The sequence below is a fragment of the Cynocephalus volans genome, chromosome X, assembly GCF_027409185.1.
Source record: "Cynocephalus volans isolate mCynVol1 chromosome X, mCynVol1.pri, whole genome shotgun sequence".
Lineage (NCBI taxonomy): Eukaryota > Metazoa > Chordata > Mammalia > Dermoptera > Cynocephalidae > Cynocephalus > Cynocephalus volans.
The window spans coordinates 38,012,220-38,023,797 of NC_084478.1; the positions used below are offsets into that span (position 1 = coordinate 38,012,220).

General features: G+C 36.4%; 1 protein-coding gene across 1 annotated transcript; it reads left to right on the forward strand.

Annotated features, from left to right (window-relative positions):
- Positions 1-706: 706 nt before the first annotated feature.
- LOC134367888 (melanoma-associated antigen B10-like) lies at positions 707-1,750 on the forward strand. The gene has a single exon (XM_063084550.1). The coding sequence runs from the start codon at positions 707-709 to the stop codon at positions 1,748-1,750; it is 1,044 nt and encodes a 347-aa protein (XP_062940620.1).
- Positions 1,751-11,578: the final 9,828 nt, after the last annotated feature.

Here is an 11,578-nt window from a genome sequence, read left to right on the forward strand (position 1 = left end):
TCAGACCTGAGATAGCATGTAGCAGATATATTAGGCTGTGGCATCCCTGACAGTCTCTTCGGGGCTTTCAGGGATGTGAGGGCCTTGCTCAGAGGGAATATATCTAAGTTCATAAGAGGGAGGGGTCCTGGGCCCTCCCAGAAGCCAAAGTGAGAACACAAAGTGAGTACTGAGAACATTAATTACCCCAGGACAGAGAGTCCTACAAAGCTCTGCCTGGGCTTTCATCCCTCTGTGTCTCCAGACAGATATGATCAGATGAGGTTCCCCTCAATTCATCCTCTAGGTTGTCAGACAGATAAGGGATTTGAAATGAGGGGTCAGCATCAAAGCAGGAGGTCAGAGACACCCCAGGTCTTGTTATAAGTTAGGTGATGACCCTTAATGTGAACTGAGAGCAAGACTCTCTCACCAAAGAATAGGGCCACTGATTTAATCTCCAGTAACTCCCAGGCAGATCTGACAACCTAAGTAGCAATGTAAGGCATACCTTAGTTATTTCCACAGTGTCTTCATTGAACAGGCAAATCAGGGAATAGGAACATTGTGGGTACCTAGAGCAGTGATTTCAAAAAAAACTGCAGAGGAGGCCTTCATAAAGCCAAGGAGGTGTCTCCCAGCTGAAGTGGGCTAATCATTTTCTGTTCTCTCCTCTAGGTCACTGGGTCATCTGCCTACCTGCCTACTGCTCTTGACTAAATCCATCATGCCTCGGGGTCAGAAGAGTAATCTCCTCGCCCGTGTGAAACGCCATCAAGCCGACGAAGAGCCTGAAGAGCTGGTGGGTGCACAGGCCACTGCACGAGTGCAAGGAGAGTTTTCCTCCACTTCCTCTCCTTGTTCCAAGGCTATTCCCCAGAGCTCAACTGCAGGGGCAACCAGCAATCCCCAAGTTCCTGGGAGAGCCCCATCCCCCGCCACTACTGATGTAGTTATTTTATATATAAGAGCAAACGAAAGGGCCAAAAACCAAGGGGAAAAAAGGCCAAGATCCTCCCAGGCCCAGCCCTCCGCTGAGCACTTTCTCAAAGATCCTGTTGATGGGAAGGTGCTTTTATTGATTTGGTACCTGCTGTACAAGTATCAAATGAAAGAGCCCATTTCAAAGGTAGATATGCTGAGAAATGTAATCCACATGCATAAGAGGCACTACTCTGAAATCCTGAGTAGAACTTCTGAACACCTGGAGCTGATCTTTAGCCTTGACATAAGGAAAATGGAGCCCAATAGACACTTCTACGTCCTCGTCAACAAGCTGGAACCAAGCTGTTATACAAGGCTGAGAGATGACGGAGGTGTGCCTAAAACCGGCCTGCTGATGATTATCTTGTGTGTGATTTTCACACAGGGTAATTACACCACTGAGGAGCAAATCTGGCAAATATTAAATATTATGGTGTTGTATGAGGGGAGGGATCATTTCATTTTGGGGGAATCCAGGACGCTCATTACTAGATATTTGGTGCAGGAAAAGTACTTGGAATACCGGCACGTGCCTGATAATTGTCCTCCACGCTATGTATTCCTGTGGGGTCCAAAGGCCCACGCTGAAAGAAGCAAGATGAGAGTTCTTGAGGTTTTAGCCAAAGTCCATAATACCATCACCAGTGCCTTCCCACTCTGGTATGCAGAGGCTTTGAAAGATGAGGAAGAGAGAGCCCAAGCCAGAGTCGCAGCTAGGGCTCGCATTAGTGCCATGGCCAGTGCTCGTTTAGGGCCATGTCCAGCAGCTCCTCACACCCCTAGTTAAGTCTGAGGCATTCTTCACTTTGTGGTTGAAAAGAGAAGTCCACATTCTAAGCTGGAAGGTCAAGGTATGGCTGGTGACAACACAGTATAACATACTTGTTTTCCTGTTCTAGTCTGTGATCCTGGATAATTTTTTAAAAATATTGTTCCTTTAATCAGAAAGTTTAAGTACCTTCCTAATATAAGTTTGTGAATGATATTTCTTAAACATTGATTGCTCTGAATAAAATTAAAGAGTAAAAGTTTTATTATCTTGTAAAACAAATTAAGAAATGTTTCATCATATTTAGTGATTTGGAACAAGATAGCATAACAGCAAATTAGGCATTTTCTTTGAAATGTGAAAAATCTCAGCATTGGAATAGTTAGGAAAGGATTACATTTTGCAATGATGAATATGCTACTTGCACTAATTAGATCATCACCCATTGTATACATATATTAAATATAACTCTTTACCACATAAATATGTACAATCTATATGTTTCAATAAAAATTATTGTCAATAAATATATAAAAATAAAATATTATAATAATTGTTGGTTTCACTTATAACATTTATATGTATGGTCATGTGTAGTTTATTCAAGAATAGAGGAGAAATAAAATGGTAATAAATTAGACCTCTTTCTCAGGGGCTCATTATTTTTTTTTTTTTCTCGGAGAGTAGTTGAGCATCTACTCTTTGGAAGGCTTGTGTTAATATCTGAAATGCTAAGATGAACAAGAATTTTCCCTGAAATTTAAAGTCTTAAATCAGCCATCATGAAAGAAAAGTGCTGCGTGACTTAGTTCAGGTTGCTATAACACAGTATTATGGACTTGGTGTCTTAAACAACAGTTCTGGAGTTTGGAAGCCTGAAATCAGGTTGCCAGGTCGGGTTCTTGGTGACCACTCTCTTCCTACTTTACAGTCTTCTCATTGTTTTTTCACATGGTGGGGAGAGCTCTAGACCATCCATCCCCTTATAAGGGCACTAATCCCATTCATAAGGGCTCTCCCCTCATGACCTAATTATCTGTCAAAGGCCCCACCTCTAAGTACCATCACATTGGGGATTTAAGCTTTAACATATGAATTTGGGGGGAACAAAAACACTGAGTACATAGCAGTGGGATAACCCCTAAGCAAAAGGACAAGGGTAAAAAAGGTATGAGAACCTGGAGGTTTGAGATGTAAGCAGTCCAGTGTAAATGCCCTGTGACAACAGGGTTTGGAGCCTTGGAAAACTTTAAGTCCTTCAGTGTGAGATTATTTTAAATTAAGCTGAGTGGTGTGTCTGATGAGCTTACAGGAGTAATGGGTAGGGGACAAAACTTCAAGTGTTGTGTCTCGGAGTTGACACACTTAAATCTGGAAAGGAAAATTGCCTTTAGCAGTTACTTTAGATCAAGAATACCTGAATAGTCATAGCATTACTAAAAAAAAAAAAAAAAGTCAAAGTTGGAATACTCAAACTTCTTGGTATCAAAACTTACTACAAGTCTATAATAACCCAAACTGTGTAGTACTGTCATAAGGATAGACATACAGATCAATGGAATAAGATTGAAAGTCTAGGAATACATCCTTACGTTTCTTGTCAATTGATTATCAACAAATGTGCCAAAATGATTCAATGAGGGAGAGGATAGTCTTTTCAACAAATGATGTTGAGATAACTAGTCACATGCAGAAGAATGAACTTTGAACGTTACCTCAAACCACACACAAAAATTAACTCAAAATGGATCACAGAGAGAATGAAAGAGCTAAAGCTATAAAACTCTTAGAAGAAAATATAGGAGTAAATCTTCATAAGTTTAGGTTAGAAAATGGTTTCTCAGATATGATAACAAAAGCAAAAGTGCAAAAGAAAAAATAAATTGAACAACATCAAAATTAAAAATATTTTTGCATCAAAATAACCATAAAGGAAGTAAATAGAAAACCCACAGAATGGGTGAAAATATTTGGAAATCATATATCTGGTAAGGGACTGGTATCTGGAATATATAAACAACTCTTATGACTTGATTAAAAATGCAAAGAACCCAATTAAGAATGAGAAAAAGATTTTCCTTTTTTTTAACTTCTCAATATACACTGTACTTGATTTTCGTGTCCCTTTACCTGTTTCTCTTTACCCTCTCCCTCTCTCTCTTCCCCCCCATTACATCATATCTGTTCACCTATCTTAACAAGTTAAAGGAATTGTTGTGATTGTTATGTCTTCTCTCCCTCACTGTTTGTTTGTTTTTATATTTATTTATTTATTTTTAGCTCCCACAAATGAGTGAGAACATGTGGTATTTCTATTTCTGTGCCTCACTTGTTTCACTTAATATAATTTTGTCTAAGTCTTAAGCTATGCGAGTGCCCAACAGACACATGAAAAAATGCTCAAATTCACTCAGCATTTGGGAAATGCAAACCAAAACCACTTTGAGATACAGTCTCACTCCAGTTAGGATGGCTAATATCCAAAGGACTGAGAATGATAAGTACCGGAGAGGATGTGGAGAAAAAGGAACTGTCATACACTGTTGGTGGGACTGCAAAATGGTGCAGCCTCTAAGGAAAATTGATATGGAGGTTCCTCAAACAATTGCAGATAGATCTACCATATGACCCAGCTATCCCACTCCTGGGAATATACCCAGAGGAATGGAAATCATCAAATTGAAGGCATACCTGTTCTCCATTGTTCATTGCAGCACTATTTACAATAGTCAAGAGTTGGAACCAGCCCAAATGTCCATCATCAGATGAGTGGATAAGGAAACTGTGGTATATCTACACAGTGGAATACTATGCTATAAAAAAGAATGAAATACTACTGCTGGCAACAACATGGATGGACTTAGAGAGAAAAAGATTTGAATAGATATTTCTCCAGGTAAGATATACAAATATCCAATAAACACATAAAAAGATGTTCAAAATCTTAGGTGTTATAGAAATGCAAATTGAAACCACAATGTGATCTCACTTCACATCCAATAGGATGGCTACGATAAAAAAGACAGACAATAACAAAATTTTGAATGGATGTGTAGAAATTGGCACTCTGTATACTACTGGTGAGAATGTAAAATTATGCAGGTACTTTGGAAAACATTTTGGTAGTTTCTTAAAAGGTTAAACATTTGAGTTACCTTATGACTCAACAACATTCCCTAGGCCTATACCAAAGAGAAATGAAAACAGGTATCCACACCCAAACTTGTAGAAGAATATTAGTAACTGCAATAGTTATAAGAGCCCAAAGTGGAATCAACCCAACTGATGAAGAGGTAATCAAAGTGTGGTATATCCATTCAATAGAATATAATTTGTCTATAAAAAGGGATGAATCAGCAACACATGCTGAGACACAGATGAATATTAAAAACGTTATGCTAAGTAAAAGAACTTAGTCATGAAAGACTACATGTTGTATGATTCCATTAATATGAAATGTCCAGAAGTAGCAAATTTATAAACCCAAAACACGTTAGTTTTGATTAGGGCAGGTTAGGAATGGAAGACTGGAATTGACTGCTTATAAGTATGAGGTATCTTTTAGGGTTGAACGGGATTATTTGTATACTTCAGATGAATTGTATGCCATGTGACGTATTTCAATAAACCTGTTTTTTTTATAAAAGGCAATGTGAGTTAAATAAAGCTGTTTCAGAATGTCATGGTAACCCACTGAGTCCGTCTTATTCAATAGTATTAGATTCAGAGGTTTTGACTCTGTGGGCACCAGAAAAGTGGCACAATATGAAATTTTATTAGAAATATGAGAGGATAAATTTACAGGGGGGCAATGGGGTAGTGCTTTTTTAAAAAAGTCACTGATGAAAATAGCAATGAGGTAGGTATAACATGAAATGGTAAGGAAGGAAAGAGAGCTATACTTTGCTCTAAAATTATTAGGCAATGGTGATAGTAGCAATGTGAAAGCAAAGGTTGGAGGGAGAATCTTTTCATTTATTTACTTGTTGGTTTGTTTGTTTTCTTATGCTGCTTTCTAATTAGGATTCCAGGAATTCATAAAAACACAAGAGGAGAATGCCTGCTGCCAACTTGAATAGCTTAGGTGGATTCAGATAACATTGTGGGAAGGTATTCCTGGCAGATGAAATTGGGTTATGGCTGCTTCAATCTATTGATTCATCCGGAATTAATTTAACTCATCTGGCTGGCCAGGTGGGTGGCCCCGTCCTATATTTACCTCTCCTCTTGTTTTCTTCTGAAGTTTCATGCTTCATTGAAGAATATGACTTACTTAAATGGTTTTGATAAGCATAGAGCTGAATCTGACTTTCTAGTAAAACTTCCAGAAAAGTTCTCAAGGTCAGTTTAAAGGAGAATTTAAGCTGTTTTAAGTCATTAATAACAAGGACTTCTTGCTTCCCCAGAATGGGATTATTAGTTAAATTTCAAAGAGGAGTATAGCATTTTAAGCGAGGTGTACAGAGTGTTTACACACGATATAAATATTAGAGGATGGGACTTCAGCTCACGGGGCTCTGATTTTGGTCATTGACTATAACAAAATCCCCAAAGGATCATTAATAACTTTACGAGAAGTTCTCTCGTAAAGAGGTGTACTTAGTTCACATTTTATAAATGCTTAATGAATACACTAAATGTGATCTCTTTACCTATTTCTTCTTTGAAATAGTACAAACCTAGCAATGAAGAGTGGTAGAATAAGTGTGTCTAAATCCTGCCTGATGATTATGAAAATATTAGGTGGAAAATCAGGTCCTGGAATTTTTAAACAAAAATGCTTTTATAAAGTTTTAAGAAACGATGCTTCATACCATGATAAGTCCATAATTTGGCAGAAATAAAATGCTTAAGTTCAGAGATGGAATGACTTCACTACCTCTCTAACCCTGAGGACATGCATATATTTTAGTTTCATCAATCGGAACAAATTCTAAGTTAGTGTTTCTGAACTTAATTGGATCTAATAATCCTTTTTAATAATAAATATTTTAATGTCTCACTTAAAATCCTGAAATAAACTTTTACATAATAGAATCTGCTTACAAACATAATTTTTAAAAGTACTGTGATGTTTAAAATAAAGGAGACATAAATGCCAAGCATTTTATTTAAAAAAATATATTTCAGTGTGTAAATGTGTAGGCATGACCATCCTAGAAAACCTTATGAGGTAGATGCTTGCTTCTTTTCATAGAATCCCTAGGCCTGTGACAGCTATCAATACAGACAGATACAGCTGTGTCGTGTGAGCTACTCAAATACTAGAATTAGCGTTGACTTCACTGGCATAATTTTCTGAAAGACTGAGCAACTCTTGGTAAGATTCTGAAGAGAAGAAAGCACAACTTTTCTCAATTTACATGGAAGTTGCATTTCTCGAAAATTCAGGCAAGGTTATTTTAAAACTTTACAAACATACTTTGCGTTTCTATGTAAAATGGAATGAGGCTATGCTCACAGAGACATTTTATGTTCATGAAAATCCACTGGAGATGTTTGAAAGTCAGGGAGGGGGCAGGATATTTCTTTTTGTTTGGGACAATCTGGAGCTTACCTGGACATCTGCCTACTTTATTTTAGTAGCTCTCTACCTTTTTCACTGTGACAACCAAAAATATTAACCTGGGGTGAATGATACCAACCTCCTTGAAAAACAACTGATGTAAACAAGTATGTCAGCAGAGATCTCCTTGAGACTTCTTAAGTTGATTTGACTGTTCATGTGTGTGTGTGTGTGTGTGTGTGTGTGTGTGTGTGTGTATGTATGTATATGTATGTATATATGAATGAGCAATTTTTAGCTTGGGAGATTCCTTGAATTGACTGAAGAGAGACAGATGAAGATTATAATAGAACTACTTTGCTTTAAATGAAGTAAATTGTCATTCATCAATAGATATTTGCATTTTTAAAATTCCACTTCTGAAAGTCATACCCTAGTAAACATCTTGCTTAAATATGCAGCATCACTCTGAAAGATGACATCCGCAATGGAGTATGCTACTATCATTTTTTTTCTAGAAAGTCATATATATATATAGTTTTTTAAAGGGTATCAGCATGAGGCCATAAACCAGAGTCCTCAGTGGTTTGTTTGGAAAGTACAGTGGTTATTTATTTTGATTTCATTTTAGTTTGTTGCCACGATTTTAAAATTGTTATATTTTCAATAAAAGAAAAGTCTGACATATCTTTAAACTGTTTTTCATGTGACCACACTGGGTCCACAGCCACTACCATTTATAGATAGGGTATGCTTTCTCCAGTTCACCATAGTTTCTATAATTTTCTCTTGACCTTTCAACATGGCTGACATCAAGAATTTATTCATCTGCCTTTAAACCAGAGTGTGAGCAGCCCTGGAGATAAAAAGAGATGCCAGTTAACTTAAACAGATATTTGAAGGTTGTGTGATAGAATGTGGCTTTTTCCTCTTCTATTTAAGGTGAGTAATGCAGTTCTTTAAAGGATAATTTGAGAATAGAGACAAATGCAAATATAAAAGTATAAAAGTCACCCTATGATAGCAATTATTAGCATTTTAGTGTATGTTCATCCAATTATACAAAAGCAGGATCATATTGAGATCTTTGCATTTTTCCTATCTAAATTCAAGTTAGATATTAATTATGTGTGTACACATGTGTGTGTGTATATATACATATACATATATACATATACATATACATATATAGAGAGGGGGGGGAGGGAGGGAGGGAGGGAGGGAGAGAGAGAGAGAGAGAGGTGGGGGGAGGGAGAGACTAGCAAGCTAAGCTGGAGACCCAGGAAAGAACTGGTACTGCAGTTCAAGTCCAAAGTTTGCTGAGAAAACTCTCTTTTCTTCAGTGGATGTCAGACTTTTTCTACTGTCTTCACCTGACTGGATGAGTCCCATCCACATTGTAGAGGGTAGTCTGTTTTACTCGAAGTCTATTGGTTTAAATGTTAATGTCATGTATAAAATACATTCACAGAAACATGTGGAATAATGTTTGATCAAATATTTGGGTCTAGTCAAGTTGACATATAAAAATAACCACCATACCCACCCAATATAAGTAAAAGTTAATGACATATTCCATGGTCTGTGAAATATTCCATGGTCTGCATATGTAAAAGTGCTGTGGGATGTACATGAGAGAACCTAATTTTACCTTGGAAGGGAGGATAGCAGTGAGAAGGTGATATTATACTTGACACTTGAGGGATGGATAAGAATTTTGTAGAAACAAGGAATTTGGAAGGTTGGAATTAATGAGGGAATTACAGAACAGAGGACTGAAATAAACAAAATTTACTAGGTATGAAAGCATGCGAAGTGTTAGATATATGAGAACCATGATGGAACAAAAAGAAGGAAGTCCTCGAGTTGAGGTTGGAGTGGTCCTAGGGTTGAGGCCTACCTCTGCTGTATTTTAGGAAACATTTATAAAAACTTTTAAAACAGTAAAGTTTTATACTAAAAGAAGAAATTAGAAAATTAAAATAAAAAATACTATGTATTTGAGGTGTTTCAATGGAACTTTTGTTTTTGGATTTTTATTGTTTCCTTTAGTTTTTTCTTTGGTGGTCCTTATAAACCAAGAATTAAGATTACTCTTAACTTCTTAACATCTTAAAAGTTAAGATGTCCATTTTTCAAAGCAAGGACTGTTCAGGGTTTTGTAGTCTATAGCATATTGCAATATGGAATATTTTCCCCAAAAGACAAGTCTTGGAAGTATTTAAAATTCTCTTTAATCTATGCTCACGTTATATCTGTGAGGATCACATTCACAGCAGATCTGAGGATCACTTTAACAAAGGATTTTCACCCCCAAGGGAGACTCAATAAAGATCTATTATTTTCATAGTACATAACAAAATAAATATAAGCTCCTCATTCACTAGTGTTTTGATTTTATGTTATGATTGAATGGCAATTAATTTGACCAAATATTTCTATATTTCTTTCAAATAGTTATCCCTTAAAAATTATCAGAGCATAAGGCTTAATCCAGAATCTAAGAAGTTAATAGAACAGTAAAAGTGGAATTTCTTTTTAACTAGTCAAAAGTATGGAGGGTTGAGAGTATGAGTGTGACTCTTTTAATCTGAGGATTTATATATTATTGGAAACAATTTGTTGTGGGTTACTTTGAGGTGATAGTAAGAGGTTTCCAAGAATTTGAGACTTAGAGTTAGGTAGAAAGCACATCAGATTAGTACACTGATAGAGTCTGAATCATCTAGGTATCAGAGTCCACTTTCTCATGGGATTTCTAGCACACTCAGAGCTGGCTAAGAAACGACCCAGTGAAGTCAAGATTTAGAGTTGACAAGGATGAGAGCTGAGAGGCTAATTGTGTTGAGTATCGTCAGACCCATCCTTCTCATATTGTTGCTTGGAGACGCCAAGCCAACTTCTGGGATGTAGCAGGGTTTCTACCTACAGATGTGGCTGATAGAAAAGTAATCATCCAAAGCCAGATTTTTCATGACACCAGTGTAGGAAATACTATTGCCAATATTTTATTCATATATTCTAAAATGCTAATAAATGTCCAATGTTTCAAAAATGAATGAATTGGCTCTTGGCATTTAATGAATCCATGTATAATTTAATAGGGTGTTAAGGCATGCAAAATTGGTCTCATAAAAATAATAGATTGGGATGTGTGTGTGTGTGTGTGTGTGTGTGTGTGTGTGTGTATTCCTGCAATATTTGAGAGTTAAAAATAATGCCTCTTTTCCTCTAAGATTTCTTTAAAACAAAGACATCACCATAGTGCAATTAGCTAAATGAAGAAATTAACTCTGATATAATATTATCAACTAAGTCACAGATCTAATTTAAATTCAACTGACTGTCCCAATAATATTTTTTTACCAATTTTTTTTTTCTCTCTGGTTGATGATATAATCCAGGATTACATGTTTCATTTAGTTGTCTTGATGTTTCTTTGATCTTCTTTGATCTTCTTTGATCTCGAACAGTTCCTCAGCCTTTCTTTGATTTTCATGACTCTGACATTTTGGAAGAGTACTGGACAATTATTTTGTAAAATGTCCCTCAACTTGACTTAGTCTGATGTTTCTTTATGATTAGTTTTAGGTTATACATTTTTGGTAGGAATACCACATAAGTGATTTTGTAGAACACACATTTTAGAAGAAGCAGTTACTAAGCAGACTGCTGTTTGAGGTTTTCTGAAAATGTTGCTAAGTAAATGCCCCTCTTTGTTTTTGAAAAAGTGAAATAAGGGGCAATAATACTGCGAAAATGCATTTCTGCAGCCAACTTGTCTTTAGCTTTCTAAACAGTTGTTATTTTTTGTTTGTTTGTTTTTTAAATATGAGAGGCTTTTAACAGCACAGTTTTTTTATCTGAAAGGGTATTGTACTCACTCACTGAGGGAATGTAGATCTACATAACCCAACATCATGCTCAAGTGAATGGATGTTCTTAAAATTCTTAATGTTTACCACATTCCTAAGAAAGTAACTCAATACAAATGAAAAATAAAGTTTGAAGAACTGGAAGGATTTGTGTTTCTGCATTGTGATAAAGGATAAGCTGATCATAATATTTCTATGCACAAGTCATTTTAAGTACCTCCTTTACTTCACAAAAGCAATAGAGTGCAGGTATTAAACAGGTTGGCTATGGAGTCCAACCGCTTGGGGAGAATCTCAGATCTGTGATACAGTAACTGAGAGGCTCTGGATTTGTCTAATTTCAGATAGCCCACCTATAAAGAGGATCATAACAGTACTGAATTGGTGGAGTTTTGGAGGATTTGTGGACCAATGTAAGCAAATTCTTTACTGTGGTTCATGACATACAGCTCTCACATACAGCTC